The following is a 21,122-nucleotide window of genomic DNA, read 5'->3' as shown; positions in this document are numbered from 1 at the left end:
GCCTCTGAAAGCTCACTGAAAAGGGTGTTAGGCTATTAAATACATTTTCTGAAATCTGATGCACTGAAAAGCAGCACTTTACCCTTTGTGACAAATGCATCTGATTAGCGTGACTAAATTTTGCTGGGGGAGGGGGATAGAGAGAAAATTTTGTGCCCACCCACTTTGGGTTCAGGCCCATCCAAAATTGGCAGTCTGGCCACGCCACTATTGGAAAGCATCCAAAATTCTGGTGGCCTTAAGTTTTGCACATTTTGGCAGCATTGAAATGGCGATTCCAAAAAGGCAACTCTGAAAAGTCCTGCTTTTGTTCCTACCCAACCTTTATAGCAGCAACTTGCTATGCATCAGGACTCGGTCCAAAACACTGCAGTCAGAAGCCCTAACTATGGTCCCTAGGTGTCGCCATTGCACAATAGACTTCTCTTCACCCCTGGTCCTTTATCTTCCTTGCATACTCCAAGACTGTAAACTACCTTTTTCAAAAGTTTACCTCATAAACCTTTAACTTAAATATGTTTTAGACAGTAGTTGAAAAAGTAATCTTGACTAGTTAAATCAGGCATCATTGTATTGGATTAGAACTAAACTGGGCATACGATATAATTTTTATTATCCCACTATGAATTAGAAATTAATGGAACAGTTGTATATTAACATAAGACACTTTTGAAACAAAAATTTTGAACTTTGACTTTTGCTCATTTAAACCCTAGATCTTTGTGGGCTCCCTCCATTCAGTTCTCAATGGATTTCAGGACGTATTGTAGGTGGGGAAGAGGCTCGACCCAATTGTTGGCCATGGCAAGTTGGTCTTCAGTTTTTGGGTGACCATCAATGTGGTGGTGTAATAATTGAGAAATCATGGATAATGACTGCAGCTCACTGCATGGAAGTGTAAGTAAGCTTTTTGAAGGTTAAAATAAAACTATATGCTTTTAAGGGAAACACTTTTGTGTCCGTCTTCTAGCTACTTTCCCAAATGTTGGAATCTTTTTTGGTACAAATTATATTGCAGTTTGTTGCTTCTGGTCCAATGCATCAGAAAAAAAATGAAATCTCTTTTTTATGCATTATAAAATAGAAATATATTATAATGACATCCTCTCTGTACAGGCAGAGGGTATGTGTAGATTCATATAATGTGTGTGTGTAATTTTTTTAAATATTAATCTTCAAGTGCTGGCAGAGGTTCCCCCCCCTCTCCAATCACCACTAATACAAGGCTCAACAATCTTAAATCCTTGGAGATTACTCTTTTATCCTGAAACTACGACTCTATTGAAGCTAATGCCACCCTACTATCACTGTCACACTTCCTCTCCCTCTCCATTCATATAACCTGGACCCTCCCCCCCCCCCCCCCCCAATACTAGCAGGGTCGTGCCAACACGGTAAGCACCGCAGGGGGGCGCCAACCTCTGGAGGGCGCCACCCAGGTCTGCTCACTTGCAAAACCTTTTACCTGAAGTTGTGATTCTTCTCTCTCCCCTGCCCTTCCCTCTCCGCATCAGGAAGTGAAGGCAGCCCAGCAGTGCTAACTGAGGCAGACACGCTCTGCTAAAGTTGCTTCAAAGAGTACAACCAGTGCTATATATGTCTTTGGTGTGGGAAGAACTCCTCATTCAGGGTGAGCTTGAACAACATTCAAATTAAAGAGAACAGGTTTGAAGGGAGGTGTGCCAGTGAGACTGGGGAGAAATAAAAAATAAATAGTGTAATTGTTCGTTAAAATCTGTAAGTGGTTCAAAGTTTTTGTTTTTTTTTCTGAGCATGTACACTGAGAGGAGGGCATGACTTGAATGATGTGTGCATAATTATCAGGTAGCTACAGCTAAAACCATTTCATTGGCTGATGGTTCAAACTATTGACAATAGTACAATTCCCATATAAATGTGGAAGTATGTGCATCTATTAAAAGTGTCAAGTACATCTTTAAATATGTCTATAAAGGACATGATTGTGCCAATGTGGTTATTACAGAGCACCAAACTTTACAACATGATGAAATTAAAACGTTTACTGACTCTAGATATGTTAGTGCTCCTGAGGCTGCATGGTGATTAAGCGGTTTTGAAATGCATCACCAATCACATACTATCCAGAGACTGGAAGTACACTTACCAGATCAACAAAGCATTGTTTTTCACCCTAACGAAGTTGAGGCTGCAGTACAAAGAGCCAGGACCAGGGACACCACTTTAACAGCGTGGTTTAAACTTAATGCAGAAGACAATCCTCCAAAGACCATTTTGTATGTAGATATTCCTATGTACTATACTTTCGACAAAAGTGGAAACGTAGAAAAGCAGGACATGACAAAACAATTGGGAGAATGTATGCAGTTCATTTTTCATTGACCCTGAGCGTTACTGTTTAAGGCTAATTCTACTACACAAACCAGGGGCTCATTGACGATGAAGCTCTGTGGGAGAACACCTTAGACGATGCACTCACATGCAGCATGCCACAGCAAATCAGACACCTTTTTGCATACATTTGTGCTTTTGCTGTACCATCAAATGCTTTCCAAATTTTCCAAAAATACAAACTTAATATGACAAGATTTTCAACACATCCATGTTTGCAAAGATGATTGCTCAATTTGTGAACAATTGTGCCTTCAGAAAATCCAAGCCATTCTGACTACACATGGCAAAAAACTTTAACACTTTGGTTTACCAATAGTCATCCACAGAACAAAAGATCCTAAACTTGCCTTCAATGTTGGAGATGAAAAGCAGAAAGCTGAACAAATGGTAGAAAAACTAAATAATGAGCAAAGGGAAGCATTTCATACTATACTTTCTGCCTGCAATACAAAAAACATAACCCACACGTGCTTCTTCCTTAGACGGTCCTGCTGGAAGTGGAAAAACGTATACGTATAATACTATCCTGAGCTCCATCCGAGGAGATGGAGGAATCACACTACCTGTTGCTTCTACAGGAATTGTTGCAAATCTCGTTCCAGGAGGACAAACTTATCATTCACAGTTTACCTGTTCCTCTACTGGAAACGTCAACATCAAGTATCAGATTAACATCAAATGATGCTTCCATCATTAGAGATGCTAAAATCCTTATTTGGGATGCGTCAACTATGGCACCCAGTATGGCACTTTCTGCTGTAGATAGAATCCTCAAAGACATCATGAACAATCAGAAACCATTTGGCGGGAAAGTTCTTCTTCTTGGTGGAGATTTTTGACAAACTCTACCAGTGGTACCACACGGTGATCGAGCTCACATTATTGAAGCCAGCATTAAGTTAAATAAACTATGGAAAAAATTGAAATACTAAAATTAAACAACAATGTCCGCTCTGTAGACCTAGATTACAACAACTGGCTTATTACTTTAGCAGACGGAAATCTTCCATGTCCAGATGGTTTCAACGATATTATCGAAATCCTACATTTGTGACAGCGATATAGTTAATGCCGTTTTTGGAGAAAAAAATTACCACAGGTACTGTTTACAACTTTGCTAAAAAGGCTATTCTCTTCCCAAAAAATGCACATGTTGACAAGATAAATGAGGCTGTTCTAAATATTTTAGAAGGTGAGAGATTACTTATTTAAGTTCGGACTCCATTCATGACTCCAATGATGAGGAACATCAGTTATATTCTGTAGAATTCCTTCATGAACAAACTCCAACTGGCATGCCTTGCCATAAACTGCATTTAAAAATTGGAGCCATAATTATCCTACTCATTTAAATACCAAGCGAGGTTTATGTAACGGAACTCGCTTAATAGTGAAAGACTTGAAAACTAACCTCATTACTAGTCAAGTAATCACTGGGTCAACTGCAGGGAGTACTGTTTTTATCCCACGTATTGAACTAACACCATCTAACACTGACCTCCCATTTACATTATGTTGAAAACAATTTCCTGTGAAATTGGCTTTTGTAATGACCATTAAGTCACAAGGACAAACATTTGAAAATGTTGGCATTTTCCTCCCATAACCAGTGTTTACATGTGGGCAACTGTATGTAGCATTTTCAAGAGTTCGAAACTCTTCTGATGCAATTGTAAAAGTTATAGATGGCCCTGAACAAGGAAAGCTTTTCCCTCAATGTAACAAAGTTTTCACTAAAAATATTGTTTATAAGGAAATCTTGCAAATGTAAACATATTTCTAATAAAAATGTTTACATTTCTGCGTACTCTTTAGCTTTTTGGAAATATACTGTAAATAAAAAATTTAAGTTTAATATATAATCACAAGCAAAATCTACTTGTACAGAAAAGTAAATTGGTTTACAATCAAAATTATTAGGTAAGGAAACAGATGTTTCTATTAACAAAATTATTCTCACCAGCTATTACTCAAATCCACATAAGGAGATTCAAGATGTACAGATATGGATATTAAATTTCTATAAAGGACAGGAACTTTTTGTCAGGAATTTGTTGTACCCGAGTACATAATGATACCAAAAACTTTCCTACTAAAGAGTAATTATCTTTCCTCAGTCACAACTCCTTTAGATGTTAAAAAGGTTGAGAGCTGTATGGGTTCGAAGAAAACATATTTATTAGATTGATATTTAATAACGCATTTGCAGGGGTATCTAAGAAAAAAAAGTTGCCCCCATTTGAATTACCCCAGGTCTCATCATTAAGAATTTGTCGTCTCTTCTGCGTATCTTTTGGTAACGTCAGGAAATACACGGATCTTCAATCCTAGGAAAATCTTCTCTCTGTTCTGATAAAATAATCTCAATAGCCAATTTTTATCCGGTGTTAAAGCCACCGTTGCAATCAACGTTGATGGCGTTACCAATTCGCTGTCTGAGGCTTCTAGAATCTCTGAAATATCAAGTGGATTATTGGGATTTGTTTGTAATTTTGAAGGCAAATAATATATTTGTGAGAGAGGGGGAATTGCTTCTTCGGCTACTGCCAAAATGTCTTTAATATATCTCCGTAACTTATCTCTTGGAATTGTCACAATCTGTTTAGGAAAGTTCAAGAATCTAAGATTATTATTTCTTATTGAATTTTCCAGAAACTGTTTTTCTTCTAAGAAATATTAGATCTTTAATCATAACTTCTTGATGCAATTGTGTTTCTTTAATTTCTTTTTTTAGTTCTTCATTTTGAGTTCTTAAAGTTTCCACCCTAGAGTCAATATCTTTAGTCTTATGATCAAAATTAGTAATTTCTTGAGTCAGTTGTTTAATCTTTGGGCAAATTGCTTTCCCCAAGTCCATTATTAATGTCCACAAATTGTCTAGGGTTACTTCTTTGGGTTTCTCAGTCAAAATAGGAAAATTATATTTTACCTCTGTTTCCCCAGTGGATAAGTTATTTCCTTCGGCCACATGTCTGCTCTATAAATAAAAATTAAAACACAAAGATTTAAAAAAAAAATCCACGTCATACCCCTGGACCATATTACTCATTATACACCCTTCCCAATTATTCTTTATCATCACAGCACATTCTTCCTAACAGTTCCCTTAAAAACATAATCGCCATTAGATGATAACCTTGCTAGCGCCCGTTTCATTGGTTTGAGAAACGGGCCTTTTTTACTAGTACATTAATAATACACACATTAAAAGGAACATCATATTTTAATAGGAAACGTCAATTAATTCTCTCCAAATACTCAATCATCCTACCCAAATGAATACTATTGAAATTGCAATTCATTCAGTAAATCTTCTCCACCCTTCCCTCAGCTAAATTTAAATGCCTGACAGAAAAATATTAGTTTTAAGCAATGTTCTAAATCTTTTTAAACTAACCTCTGTTAGTTCCTAGGACAAGTCTATTCCAGAGGTTTGGATCTAAACAATAAAAGGCGTTCTTTCTCTCTTTCCCATCTGACCTTGTTTACACTTGGGATTATCAGTGTGCTGTCCCGTACTGAACATCAGGGCCAGTTTTAGGTACGGGTGATGGGCGACGCACAGGACCTCGCGCTCCCAAGGGCCCCGCGGCCCTGACATTGGTGATCTTGCCACAGCTTCAGATCCCCCTACACCGCCCTGCCCCACTCCAGAGTATGATCCCCAACCTTGGCTTTACCTTTCCTTAGAGACAAAGTTGATGTGTGGACAGTAACCAGGCCAGCAGCCCTTTTCATTAGAATCATCCAATTAGGAGCACCCTTTTAGGCACCAGAGAGACTCCTGAAACTAATCACAGCTGCACTTGTAGTTCAAGCATGTGAAAAAACTGTGGATGAGTCCAGAGGCAGCTGTGATTGAATGCCAGAACTGATGGGCTGATGATCAGAAGCAAAAGCAGGCGCTAGAGGCTGTGTTAGCGCCATACTAGTGCCTGCGTTATCTACCCGCCCCATGATCAGAGCCCCCGAGTGCGTGAAACAATGCACTCGTGGGTTCTGAATGCAACTGGCATGCAAATGCATGCAAAACAGAGTTCTGCCTATTTCTCCCCAATGATCAGTGACCAGCGTGCCAAACATTTTCTCACTGGCTGTGGCAAAACCTACTCCAGCTCGGAGCTGGCATTAGGGTTTGCAGACTATTGGGGAGGAATGTTGAGCCCTGTCCAGCATGCATTTGCATGCTAGCAGGCCCCCCCATTCCCCCCAATGCAGCAGCCTGTGCCCCTCCCCACAGGAGTAGGGACCCTGACACGATACACCCTGACACACCCCCAGCAACACAGGGGCTTGAGGTGTGGTGGACCTCCAGTCCCCTTGACCTTCTCCCCTGACACAGGTTCAGGGGGAGAACTGGAGATCTGGTGGGTCTCCAGTCCCCATAAACCCCCCTGGCATCCTCTCACATGAATGGAGCCCTGATGGCCTCCCTCCTCTTCCAATGACGCAGCCTCGAAAATGGCAGTGCCCAGCCCTGCCCAGTGCATCCAGGGATGCCCCGGGCGAGACTTCGCACCATATCTCCAGCCCCCGCCCCCTGAACTTTTGTTGTGGGGGTTGGGACTGGAGGTCTGCCAGACCTCCAGCCCTCTGTGTTGCTTGGCTCAGGGTGGGGGTACTTTGGGTCTGGTGGTCCCATGGGCCTCCAGCCCCTGTGTTTGACAGGTCAGGGCTTTTGACAGCCTAGACCTGTCAAGTTCAGGAGGATTGTGCTGGAGTTCATGCTCAGGCACAATCCTCACGCACTTTTACCCTATGATCAGAAAGAATAGCATGCTTAAATTTACATACTGTTATCTCTGATCATAGGGGCGGTAAAGCACCCCACTGTTCCAGAGCTGTTTGTAACAATGTAGGGCTTTCGATCTTCTGCCTGACTGCCCCATGAGTGCTGAGAGAATAACCCAGCACTGGTATTTCTCAAAACAAATCCCTCAGTCTATGGTACCATGAGAAACTCAAAAACAAAAAACCAAGACTCTATCTGCTTATAATCCTGGCTAATTGCAATACAGATCCAGATGTCTCCTATTGTGTACAAAACAATAATATTGATTGAAGATCAACCTCGAATTCACCACCAAACCATCTCCTCATCTTCACCCTATAACCCACTCCCTCAGCCAACCAACCAACCCAGGCCTCTTCTCCTCTTTTCCTGATAACACCGAAGAGGAAACTGCCCATTTTCTTTCCTCCTCGAAATGCACTACCTGTTCATCTGACCCCATCCCCACCAACTTACTTAACACCATCTCTCCCCCCCCCCCATCTGTCATATCCTCAACCTTTCTCTCTCCACTGCAACTGTCCCTGACACCTTCAAGCATGCTGTAGTCACACCACTCACTTGACCCTATCTGTCCCTCCAACTACCGCCCCATTTCCCTCCTACCCTTCCTGTACAAGATACTTGAGCATTCACAGCCGTTGCCTTGATTTTCTCTCCTCTCATGCCCTCCTCGATCCGCTTCAATCCGGCTTTTGCCCCCTACACTCAACAGAAACGGTGCTATCTAAAGTCTGTAATGACCTGTTCCTTGACAAATCCAAAGGTCACTACTCCATCCTCATCCTCCTCGACCTATCTGCCGCTTTTGACACTGTCAATCACAATTTACTTCTTGCCAGTGTCCTCATTTGGGCTCCAGGGCTCTGTCCTGTCCTGGTTCTCCTCTTATCTCTCCCACCGTACCTTCAGAGTACACTCTCATGGTTCTTCCTCCACCCCCATCCCGCTCTCTGTTGGAGTTCCTCAGGGATCTGTCCTTGGACCCCTTCTTTTTTCAATCTATACCTTTTCCCTGGGATCCCTGATCTCATCTCATGGTTTCCAATATCATCTTTATGCTGACGACACCCAGCTTTATCTCTCCACACCAGACATCTCAGTTGATAACACCCTCATCGTCCCCGTCTCATCTGCCCGCAACCTCGGAGTCATCTTCGACTCCTCCCTTTCCTTCTCTGCGCAAATCCAGCAGATAGCCAAGATCTGTCACTTCTTCCTCTATAACATTAGCAAAATTCGCCCTTTCCTCTCTGAGCACACCACATACATAGTAAACATAGTAGATGACGGCAGAAAAAGACCTGCACGGTCCATCCAGTCTGCCCAACAAGATAACTCATATTTGCTGCTTTTTGTGTATACCCTACTTTGATTTGTACCTGTGCTCTTCAGGGCACAGACCGTATAAGTCTGCCCAGCACTATCCCCGCCTCCCAACCACCAGCCCCTCCTCCCAACCACGGGCTCTGGCACAGACCATATAAGTCTGCCCAGCACTATCCTCTCCTCCCAACCACCGGCTCTGGCACAGACCGTACAAGTCTGTCCAGCACTATCCCTGCCTCCCAACCACCAGTCCTGCTTCCCACCACCGGCTCTGGCACAGACCGTATAAGTCTGCCCCGCCTCCCAATCTTGACTAAGCTCCTGACGATCCATTCCTTCAGCACAGGATTCCTTTATGCTTATCCCACGCATGTTTGAATTCCGTTACCATTTTCATTTCCACCACCTCCCGCGGGAGGGCATTCCAAGCATCCGCTACTCTCTCTGTGAAAAAATACTTCCTGACATTTTTCTTGAGTCTGCCCCCCTTCAATCTCATTTCATGTCCTCTCGTTCTACCATCTTCCCATCTCCGGAAAAGGTTCGTTTGCGGATTAATACCTTTCAAATATTTGAACGTCTGTATCATGTCACTCCTGTTTCTCCTTTCCTCCAGAGTATACATGTTTAGTTCAGCAAGTCTCTCCTCATACGTCTTGTAACGCAAATCCCATACCATTCTCGTAGCTTTTCTTTGCACCGCTTCAATTCTTTTTACATCCTTAACAAGATACGGCCTCCAAAACTGAACACACTACTCCAGGTGGGGCCTCACCAACGACTTATACAGGGGCATCAACACCCCCTTTCTTCTGCTGGTCACACCTCTCTCTATACAGCCTAACAACCTTCTAGCTAAGGCCACCGCCTTGTCACACTGTTTCGTCGCCTTCAAATCCTCAGATACTATCACCCCAAGATCCCCCTCTCCGCCCGTACCTATCAGACTCTCCCCGCCTAACACATACATCTCCCGAGGATTTCTATTCCCTAAGTGCATCACTTTGCATTTCTTCGCATTGAATTTTAATTGCCAAACCTTAGACCATTCTTCTAGCTTTCTCAGATCCTTTTTAATGTTTTCCACTCCCTTCCGGGTGTCCACTCTGTTACAGATCTTAGTATCATCCGCAAATAGGCAAACTTTACCTTCTAACCCTTCGGCAATGTCACTCACAAATATATTGAACAGAATCGGCCCCAGCACTGATCCCTGAGGCACTCCACTACTCACCTTTCCCTCCTCCGAGCGAATTCCATTCACCACCACCCTCTGGCGTCTGTCCGTCAACCAGTTCCTAATCCAGTTCACCACTTCAGGTCCTATCTTCAGCCCCTCCAGTTTATTTAAGAGTCTCCTGTGGGGAACAGTGTCAAAAGCTTTGCTGAAATCTAAGTAGATTACGTCCATAGCTCATCCCTGATTCAATTCTCCTGTCACCCAATCAAAGAACTCAATGAGATTCGTTTGGCACAATTTCCCTTTCGTAAAACCATGTTGTCTCGGATCTTGCAACTTATTGGCTTCCAGGAAATTCACTATCCTTTCCTTCAGCATCGCTTCCATTACTTTTCCAATAACCGAAGTGAGGCTTACCGGCCTGTAGTTTCCAGCTTCTTCCCTATCACCACTTTTGTGAAGAGGGACCACCTCTGCCGTTCTCCAATCCCTCGGAACCTTTCCCGTCTGCAAGGATATATTAAACAAATCTTTAAGAGGACCCGCCAAAACCTCTCTGAGCTCCCTCAGTATCCTGGGGTGGATCCCGTCTGGTCCCATGGCTTTGTCCACCTTTAGCTTTTCAAGTTGTTGATACACACTTTCTTCCATGAACGGTGCTCTATCCACTTCATTCTCAATTGTACTATTTCCAGTCCATCGCGGTCCTTCTCCAGGATTTTCCTCTGTGAAAACAGAACAAAAGTATCTATTTAGCAAATTTGCTTTTTCTTCATCATTTTCCACATAGCGGTTCGCACTATCTTTTAGTCTCACAGTTCCCTTTTTAGTCATTCTCCTTTCACTAATATACCTGAAGAAATTTTTGTCACCCCTCCTTACATTTCTAGCCATTTGTTCTTCTGCTTGCGCTTTTGCCAGTCATATCTCTCTCTTGGCTTCTTTCATTTTCATCCGGTATTCCTCCATGTGTTCCTTTTCTTGAGTTTTTCTGTATTTCTGGAATGCCAACTCTTTAGCCTTTATTTTCTCAACCACTTGCTTGGAGAACCATATCGGTTTCCTTTTTCTCTTGCTTTTATTTACTTTCCTTTTATTTTCGTCCACTCTCATTACCTCTCGCCTAGACTACTGCAACCTACTCCTCACTGGCCTCCCACGTAGCCATCTATCCCCCCTTCAGTCCGTTTAGAACTAGACTGCACGTCTCATCTTCCGCCTGGACCGATATACTCGTATCACCCCTCTCCTCAAGTCACTTCACTGGCTTCCGATCAGGTACCGCATACAGTTCAAGCTTCTCCTACTAACCTACAAATGCACTCGATCTGCAGCCCCTCCTTACCTCTCTACCCTCATCTTCCCTTACGTTCCTACCCGTAACCTCCGCTCTCAAGGCAGATCCCTCCTCTCAGTACCCTTCTCCACCACTCCAGGCTCCGCCCTTTCTGCCTCGCCTCACCCCATGCTTGGAATAAACTCCTTGAGCCCATAAGCCAGGCCCCCTCCCTGCCACCTCTTCACTGTTGCCTTCGGCACCTAACCACTACACCACTATTCAGGAAATTTTGACTGCCCCAACTTGGCATTTCGTCCTTTAGATTGTAAGCTCCTTCGAGCAGGGACTGTCCTTCTTTGTTAAACTGTACAGCGCTGCGTAACCCTAGTAGCACTCTAGAAATGTTTAGTAGTGTATATGTGTATGTGTGTGTATGTGTGTATATGTGTGTGTGTGTATGTGTGTATATGTATATGTGTGTAACCAGGGGTTAATAAAAAAAAATAAATACCTGGGCGGGGGGGTCTGAGAAGGTGTAAGGCCAAGAGAAGGAGAGTGGGAGCGTTGTGGGAGCTTTGGCCTCATTTAGGGCCGTTTTCTGTGAGGCTGGCGGTGTCTGGGGTCTGTTTTGGGTCTTGAGGGCATCTGGCGCCGGAGTTTTGGGAACCGGGAGCGCTGGGGAAGGGGAACAGTGCTTCCGGTGCAGCGTCGCGTTTTCCAGGGCTCAGGAACGGGTGAGTACGTCCCGGGGCGAGACGGAAAGAACCGGACAACTCCGGTATGTTCAGGCCATCCGTGAGCCGGATTGGGGGCGCCTGAGGTGCGCTGCGCTGCGAGAGGCAGTGGCGGTGTTTTTGTGCGAGTTTGTTTTGGTTGGAGGGTCCGGGTCGCGATGTGTTAGGAGTGGAGAGCGCGTGCATGGGAGCGCGCCGTTTCGTGTTTGGAGGTCCGTCGCGGCCTAGAAGCCTGGGCCTCGATTTAAAACTGGAGCTCCAGCGTTTTCATGGTTTTTGGCCTGGATTTTTATTTTGGGATCCGTTTTCGCCCCAGGACCAGCGGGACCAGAACGGAGGGCAGGCGTCATGTGTGCAGAAATTTGGGATTCAGGTAAGGGGTCTTTTGACCCAGAATTTTAATTTATTTATTTTTAAATTATGAAAATGCGTTTTTTTATTTTTTAAAAATCAGGGGTTTGTTGGATTTAAATTATTTTTGCATATTTGTGATCGGGTTATTTTTGTCTCTTTTTGTGGGGGGTTACATTTTAAATTTTTAGGGGTTTTTTTGGAGGGGTGCTGGTTTTAAGGTGTTAATTGCGGTTTAAATTTTTAATTTCGACGTAGTAGGTAGAGGGGGGGCGTGATTGAATTTTTGAGGTGAGTTTTGAAATTTTGGGGGAATTTTAAAAGGGGGTTGTGGGGGAAGATGTTGGGGCATGTATTTTAAAGGGTTAAATTTAAATTTTAAAAATATAACTAGGTAGGGGATAAAAGGTTTATTATGTATGGGAATTTTGGGGTAGTTTGAATAATGTTTAGTAGGGTTTTTATTTAATTATATGATTTTCCCATTATTTCCTATGGAAAATTATTGATTAAAATGGAGATTTAGCAATGCTGGCCAACATTCCGTTGGTCAGCAGTGAAGCTTAGAATTTTGAGGGAAGTATCTGATTGGCTGGGGGGTGACCGGAATGCTGCCGGAGGTTCCGTATCCTAGGAGGCGGAGTCTCTGGCAGTTGGCAGAAGGAGTTAGGACAGCGGAGAGAGCAGATGCATGTGAGAGAGGATATTGATTGAGATAGAGAGGAATAGTTAGTCTAAGATAGGATTGGGAGGGGGTGATTAAAAAGGGGAGTTCAATGAGCGGATACTTAGGAAAAAAAGGTGATTGTGTTACTGTTTTGTGGTTTAGAGATTTTTAGAAAATTCAGGGTTAAAGGAGGGGGGGAATTTGGGAATAGAATTATTGAGGTAAGGATTAAGATTTATTTGAGGGGGTGATTTAATGGGAAATTTGTGTGTTGAATGTTTTAAATTTTCTAAATAAATATTTGAGTTATGTGGTGATAAATGAATTGGATAGTGTTTGATTGAACTGGAGTTAGCATAAGTGTGTGATTGAGGTAAGATGTTGGGTTCCTGAATAATCCACGGCTCTCCTTCCATAGAATAGGGCACAAAGAACATAGTTTAGGAGATTAAAAGTAGGGAAATTTAGTTATTTTATTTTTGAAGTTAGAATGAGCCCCAGTCTTTCTAAATAAAGAAAACCTTTTAGATCCCAGGGGAAAGGAGTCCGGAAACATAGATAAGGAGTTAGGGTTTTGCTCCCGTTTAATTTACTTAAGATAAGTGTAGGAGGAAGATCCAGAAAATGCCGCAGCAACTGAAAGCAACGGGCCCCTACGCAAGAAAGACTTTGACGGTGAAGAGAGACTAAGCTGCAGACCTAAAGGGAAGTGACTTTGGGAAGGGAGGAAAGGGAAAGAGGGTGACAGGGAGTACTTACCTGAATCCTTCGGGATGGTATGATTAAACCTGAAAGACAAAAAGAGTTGACACAAAGTATCAGTTCTTACAAACTTTGAGAAATTGAGAGAAACATTACTACACCATTAAGTTAGGAGGAATAGAATTGATTTCAATACTTATCTGATATTTTCCAGTTAAGAGGTAAAGGGTTAACCTGTTAAAACAAAACGAAAGTTTAAATTGAATGAATCTGAATTTGCTAAGTGATACAAATCTGATATTGTAATATTAATATGAAACTTTTACCCAGGATTTTTACAAATTACATTTTCCTGTTTAGTTTAATTATCATCGGAATAAATCAAATTTATTATAAAGATTGAAGTTTGCTTCTTTCAAGTCTGACTGAATCCAACACAATAGTTTCTTTCCTCCCATCTCTGGTACAGATTTGGGACGTGGTTAGTGAACTGTATCCTGACCCTTTCTGCTCTGAAGTGGGTGACCCTTTTCCCTGGCTCGACTACAAGTGGAGGGAGAGCTCAGTCACCTGTAAGCTTTAGATCAGGCTCTTCAGAGCAGGGGGTCCGGATTACATTTGGCGTAGTCGGCAGGATTTTTGATGTCCCCATGCATACTTCCTACCCACCCCCATCCTCCCACCCTGTCAGACTGTCATAGTAATGCTTGAATGTTTTCACTTATATACACTGTCAGCTAGCACATTTGCTTATTTCCGATCTGAGGAAGAAGGGCGACCTTCGAAAGCTAATCAAGAAATGTATTAAGTTATGTCCAATAAAAAAGGTGGTATCTTATTTTCTTTTCCATGTTTTATTTTGTTTGATTTCTATTGATAACCTTAATAGTGGACTGACACGGCTACCACACTCCTCTACTTATAGCAGACTTGAAATTTTTAGAGGATGATTTGGCACAAATGGTTAGCAGAAGAGAATTCCAATAAAAAGGAGTGGCAAAGAAAAAGGCATGATGTCCGGGAAGAGAGCTACATTCAGCAGTGCCCAAGGGTGGTATTAAATTATTTAAATACGGTGGCTGTATTTCATAATGAGCCTTATGAGCCAAGACCACCTTAAAATAAATTCTGTTATTTAACTGGTAACTAATAGTAATGTAAGAATAATTGGGTAACATGATCAAATTTATGTTCATTACCCAGGAGTCTAATTCATGCCTTGTGTAATGTTTGCAGCCTTTTCAAACTACACCCTGGTAAACCTGTTCTCCAAAGCCTAAAAACTGCCCAGTTAGAAATTACTAGACCTCAAGCTGCCTTCTTTTCCACTCCTTTTTATTGGAATTCTCTTCTGCTAACCATTTGTGCCAAATCGTCCTTCAAAAATTTCAAGTCTGCTATAAAAACCTGGGTTTTTAATCAAGCCTTTAATGTTCCCTGATCTCCTATAGGAGGAATCGAATTAAGACTTTTTTTCCTCTCTCCTCATTTCTTCCCTTTTCATTCCAACCTCTCCTTCTGCCTTCTATGATCCTTCTTGCTTCTGTATAGCTTGTGCCTTCTTATGTGATGTATGATTTATTCTTTTCCTATCTATATTGTAGTTCCTTTCTGACTATTTATGTATCCTTAGTTTTGTAGATCGCTCAGGTCTACAAGTGAGGTTGAGCGGTATAGTACATGCTAATAAAATAAATATATAAAATTACTGTAATCAGTTTGTAAAATAAAAAGCACATATAATATTGTATATAGAGCTGATTCATTAAACAAATGTTTCAGGGAACGCAATCTCCTTAGCACCATAAAATCTTCCCTCATGTTAATTTTGAGTCTGTATAAATTTTCCATGTGGAATTGCATGATGCTGTGAGCGACTCTAGACCCAGGCTTAAAGAGCTGCTTGGGGGTCCCCCTTCTAAACATTAAAATCCATCAATACAATTATTCTAACTCTCAGGAAATACTATCTAGAGTTGCTGCTTGCATATGGACAAACGTTTAACATGCTCAGGAGGTGGAATGGCAGCAAAGCAATACTGCTGAGAACAGCGGGGAAAAGGGCTGGACCTCGCAATCCTCCGGACCAGTGGCACTAATCCCTGAGATCATGGCAGCTGTGGTGGAAGCTCTGGATGCTACATTTAACTAGTTTTCTGAACAGATAGCAGGAATCTCTCAAACTTCAGATTTGGTACGGTGTGCTGGAGAATTAGAATGCAGAATGGCAGCGTGAAAGATGTGTCGCAGGCTCACACATCTGACTTGACGTGCATGGAGGATTGTGGGATCCCCAGAATCCATGCCTGAGGCTTCCCTGTGCACCACATTGGAGAACTGGCTTTGGGTGATATTCCTGGAAGCCAGTGGGGAGCACCCTATGAGACCTGAGCAGGTACATCGCATGGGGCCCCTGCATGGTGAGGAGCGGAAGCTTCACATGGTATTGCAGAGTTTCATTTGCACCCACACAAGGCAGCAGTACTGCACCTTTATAAATCATGCAAGGAAGAGCTCTGCTACGATGAGGCCCTTATCAGGCTGTTTCCAGATTACTTGGCATATTTCTCTACAAGATGTCATGTGTTTTCTCCTATCTGCACATCCTTGGTTGCATGGACATTAAATTTCAACTGCAATACCCAGCAACCCTGTGGATTTTGGCAGTATGCACCTGGACCACTTATAAATCACCGCAAGCAGCTCTGGACTGGCTAAACTGCCATGGAGACACTTGCCTGGCTGCCAGGACCTTTCAGACCTAGGCCCTTGGCTTATTGCTTACATATCTAAACTTGACCCGCTAACAGGTTACTTTACTGGTTTTCAGATTTCCAAGAGGTTCTGCAAGGTTTGTCTTAATAAGTTTGTATGATAAGAGCTCAGAATTTTGATGATTGTACTTTGCAGGAGGAGGCTCCCCTTAGCATGGGTGTGTCTCTGCTATCCCTTCTTCAAAAGGAGGAGGGCTTTTTCTACCAATGTATTCCAGTTGGGGAGGGCTAAAGGGGGGAAGGTTTTGGTTGGACACCTTATACTGGGGAGGGGGGAAGGTAGCATCTATTCCAGGACAACAATGTTATGTGGGGTTAGCTACTGGATATAAGTATTTTTGGTTTTTTTGTGTACTTGCTATTGAAGGAGCTCTGAGGTGAGGCTGGGCACTTAGGGCTGCTTTGATATTTCATGATACTGATGGAGCCCTCTACAGCTTGGAATTTGTGGGTTCTGGTTTCCTGTAGGATAGCAACCTGGAACATGGGAGGAATAACCTCCCCCATAAAGCGAACAAAAATACTGACAATACTACATCACCATCATGTGGATGTTGCTTGTCTGTAGGAGACCAGATTATCAGAGAGTGAAGATCTGAAACTTCAACGTCATTGGGTGGGAGAGGTTTTCTCCGTTTCCACTGGAGGTCGGTGGGGTGGAGAAGCCGTATTTGGAAAATGTTAAACTACAAGGCCAAGCTTGTCTTCAAAGATAAAAGCAGTTATTTGCTCATAGGTTGGGACTGCAGGGACACTGGTTACATCTTTTGGTACTATATGGCCCCATTCCCTTTGATTCTAGGTTTTATCCTGCATTGCTAAGCAGACTACTTCCTTATGCATATAAAAATCTCCTGGTAGTGGGGGATGCCAAATTGATCTACAAGATCGCTTCATTAGCCTTCCGGGGTGAGGGGGAGGTGGTCAGAGAGGAGTCCCAAAAGAGGAGTGTTACAGATGCTCATGGCTGAGTTGGACCTGGTAGATCCCTGGCGCCTTCACCCCTGAGAATGTGATTTCACCCATGGCACACTGTCCTAATTGGATTATGTATTTTGTTTTTAGGCTTTTAATATCACCCCAGAGTTATTATATACCAGCCACCTATAATCTAGAGTGATAAGAATCAAGCCAAGGCCACGTATGAGAAAAGTTATTTAATCATTTACCAAATGCAGATACAATCAATACTTTCTTATGAGAGAAGAGGCAGTACTGTTACACAAAGGTGTTAGCTGCTTCTGTCCTCCAAAATAAAGCTTTAACATTATGACTTATATACATTCATCTTTGGCAATAGTTCATATACAGTTCAAATTACGAATAGCTGATTGTGCAGTTCAGTTACAAAAAACTGATTAGTACAAGATACAAATAGCTGATTAGCACTTCTTGGAAACAAACCCAGCCATCCTCCAACAGGAATTGTCCAATTCTCCTTTCCTGCCATCTTGTTTCCCTTATGTTACTAAATCACATTGTCCTGTTTCTGCACCCTCACCAATTCCTCATTCTTGTTTATCACAAGGGTGTCTCAATAAATCATGAATTCTTGACTCATACAGAAGTCACAAAAGCCTGGCCCTGCTGGTCCCTTAGGCCTGAACCATGATTTTATGGCTATGCTTGTATCCTAGTTTTCTACAATTTTTATAACGTACGCTTTTTCAGTATGTCTCGGGGGTGGTTGTGGGTCCCAAGGGTGTGTGGGACCACTCCATAGTGTGGATAGACTTAGATCCTCCAACTTTATACCAGCCTTCAAGGTCCTGGAGATTTCCTGCCTACTTATCTCATGACCCGGAATTTCTTAAATTTCTCACAGATAAAATATTTTTTTACACATGAACAGACAACATATAGACAAACCTTTTCTATTTTGGGATACTGTGAAGGCGGTTATGTGGGGGGAGGTGATTGTATTCACTAGTGCATGTAATGCCTGCATAGAGGCTAGTAGTAGTAATTTAGAGTGCCAGTTGGCGAGGTCAAAACGGACATACCTCCAAAATCCTATCCCAACCAACAGGGAGGCTTATTTTACAGCACAGATAGCCCTTAATGTAACAGGTGGAAGAAAAGTTTTTATTTATTTAGTGCCTGGCATTTGGGAGCTGTGGGGAGGCTCTAGGCTGCATTCTGTGCCAGAGGAGGGTCTGTCATGGAATCGCGATGCTTGTGCATGTTGCGCAATTTTAATGACGTACCCTAAAGGATACTGGGAGTGCAGGGGGTGTTTGAGCACGTCCTTGGTTGCCATAGTAACGGTAAAATGGCGTGAATTCTGGCACATGCGCAGTACACTCAAAGGAGACTTGCACTGACACCTTAAAGTTTTAAAAGAATCCAAAATGTGTTTTGAAAGGGATTGCATGCATTTTAAGATTAGAATTCAGATGCTAGACGCTTTTCTTTATTAGCTGTAAGGTTTTCGAAGCTTGGAATTCATGCAAATGAGTCCATTTTTGGAGTGTTCCAGTTTGGGTATGTGAGGGTTAATTTTCATGGAAATTTTTATAGGGTAAACATTAGAGCATGGCTATGACCTTAACTATGAAGTTTGAGTCCAAAACGAAGGTTTTATGTCTTGTTTTTATCCTAAAATGCCTAATAGAATTTCTGTATGGAAATATGGTCTCAAATAGAGATTCCTGATTGGCTGCACTACTCCTGTTAGGGTTTTTGCTTGGTGACAGTTAAGGAGAGCAACGGAAGATCCAGATGAGGATAGACCTGTTTCCTAGTGTGGGTGTATGAGGTTTGTGAGGAAGGAATAACTGACAAACTATGAGTGTAACAATAAAGGACTGATTGAGGATATACTATGTGAAAGTAATAAGGGTATAAGAGGTTTGTACTGTAATTTAAGCAGTTCTGATTTCTTTCCTGGGAAGGGAAGAGCTGCTGTTTCATAGGCTTTAACTGAGATATTGATATTATTTAAGGTGAAAGATAGAACACTATTTAAAGATATCTTACTCTGAAAAGTGCTGAAAAGCCATATAGATTAATGGTCCTTCAAGAGGCTGAAGTGATAACAGAAATTGATATAATTTCTAAAGGATATCTTCTGAATTGGTAAAATATTTTAGAAATCATTAGAAACTAATAGTTGGGATCTGAAGTCTGAACTAAACAGACTAGATAATCATCTGAGATTGGAAGAATAAAAGTAAAGAGTTAACTGAAGTAAAACCTCTTAGAGCTAAGTGAATTCAGTCTGTGTGTGTGAGAGTGAATGACATGGTCAGTGATGAACTGTGAATTCAGCAACTGCTCTCTTTCTAGTCATGGAAAAGAAATGAATGTTAGGTTAAGTTAGGAGATCAGATTCAGAGATTTTATTTTAATTTATTTTGCTTATATTAGAATCCAGTTCAGGTTCCAGTAACAGGCATGCTTACATTAAAGTACACACACTGCAGGGAGGTAGACTCTCTCCTTTTATTTTCTTTAAAGTATAAGTTTAGGAAGAAGACAAAGTGAAGACAACAAAGACAGAAGAATTGATCCCAAGGTCAAGAAAGCAGGAATCCAGCTAAGTACTGCAGGAGAATGAGGATAATTGGACTCTAAGCTGAGAGAGCCACTTTGCATTTACAAAGCATATACATACTTACTTTAAGGAACTGAGAACCTGAGAAAAGAAAAATAAAAAAAAATAGTTAAATCATTTCTTGGCCATATAATTGGTTTGAAATAATAGTAGTTGATACTTACCTTTAAAGTAATTCCTATATGAAATAAATCAGAAAGAGAAAAGAACTGTAATTGCTCAAGAAGAAAAAGGTATTAGGGAAATTTATGTAAGTTGTGTAATATGTAATACCTACCTGTGATTGTAAGTGATTCTGTTGATTCCTTTAGAAGGAAAACAAATATTTTAGAGTGTAGTAGCTGGATCCAGTAGGGACTTTAAACACTGATAATATTTTTAACATTCAAGCTTTAAAACCACTTGTATTATTGATCATAGATTACTAAGTGCAATATGATCATTAATTTGCACTAAAATAAATATATTTATTTTTACCAGAGTTTGTGGTTTTGAATTGATGTAAATCAAATTGATTCTATTTACATAAATCAATACTTATCTTTAATGTATTCATCCGGTAACACCTTTCTCAGGATGATGTTTATGTTCACTTTGCCTTTTTGTGAGCTGTGCACAGTAAACCTCGGCTCACACAACTACATAGAAGAGGGCTAATTGAACTGTGTGTTGTTCGCAGAACAGGCAGGTGACATTAACACACTGATCCATGAGCACATTAACTGCTCCCTACCGTATCATAGATTTGTTTTTTACAAGTTTGGAAATAGGTCGGGTAGACTTCTAGCACACCTAGCAAAAACTTGTGGAGGCCCATGGGCATAGGCGCCCGGTATAAGAGGCTTGGGGAGGCTAAGCCTCCCCAGCCAGAAGTGGAGCAAGGGCGGACCGGACCGCCCCGGGTGCAGCTCCCGCTGCCTTGAACATCTCTCTCCCTCCCGTGGACCACGCGATCATTACCACCACCCCCCCCCCTCCGACTACTGCAGTATCGCTCTCCCCCTCCGCTCCTGTCCTGTCACGTCGTCTTTGAACATCGAGGATTCCTTCCGGTAGCAGCAGAATCGGCAATGATGTAAGCGCTGCTTTCAGCCTGCCCCGGAAGCACTCTCTGTACAGTTTCCCGCGTAAGAGGGACGCTGTCCAGAGAAGGCTTCTGGGGCAGGCTGAAAGCAGCGCTTACATCATTGCCGATTCTGCTGCTACCGGAAGGAATCCTCGACGTTCAAAGACATGACAGGAGCGGAGGGAGAGAGCGATACCGAACTAGTCCGGGGGGGGGGGGGGGGGGAGCGATGCATCATGCCAGCCAGCTGCCAGACCAATGGGAAAGGGGGTGGAGAGAGGAGGATGTGAGGTGCCACATCTAAGGGGAAGAGGGAGGA

General features: G+C 42.3%; 1 protein-coding gene across 1 annotated transcript in view; it reads left to right on the top strand.

Moving 5' to 3' along the window:
* LOC115459531 (ovochymase-1-like) overlaps positions 1 to 21,122 on the top strand; it is a gene marked incomplete at its 3' end in the record, with an annotated part of 447,639 nt that overhangs the window by 407,848 nt on the left and 18,669 nt on the right. The window contains 1 exon segment of the mRNA XM_030189343.1: positions 717 to 897. Within this exon segment, the coding sequence (XP_030045203.1) occupies positions 717 to 897 (181 nt within the window).

This window comes from Microcaecilia unicolor, unplaced genomic scaffold (genome assembly GCF_901765095.1).
Source record: "Microcaecilia unicolor unplaced genomic scaffold, aMicUni1.1, whole genome shotgun sequence".
NCBI lineage: Eukaryota > Metazoa > Chordata > Amphibia > Gymnophiona > Siphonopidae > Microcaecilia > Microcaecilia unicolor.
Note: the sequence above shows the minus strand (reverse complement) of the source record. Positions and strands in the feature narration are given on the sequence as shown.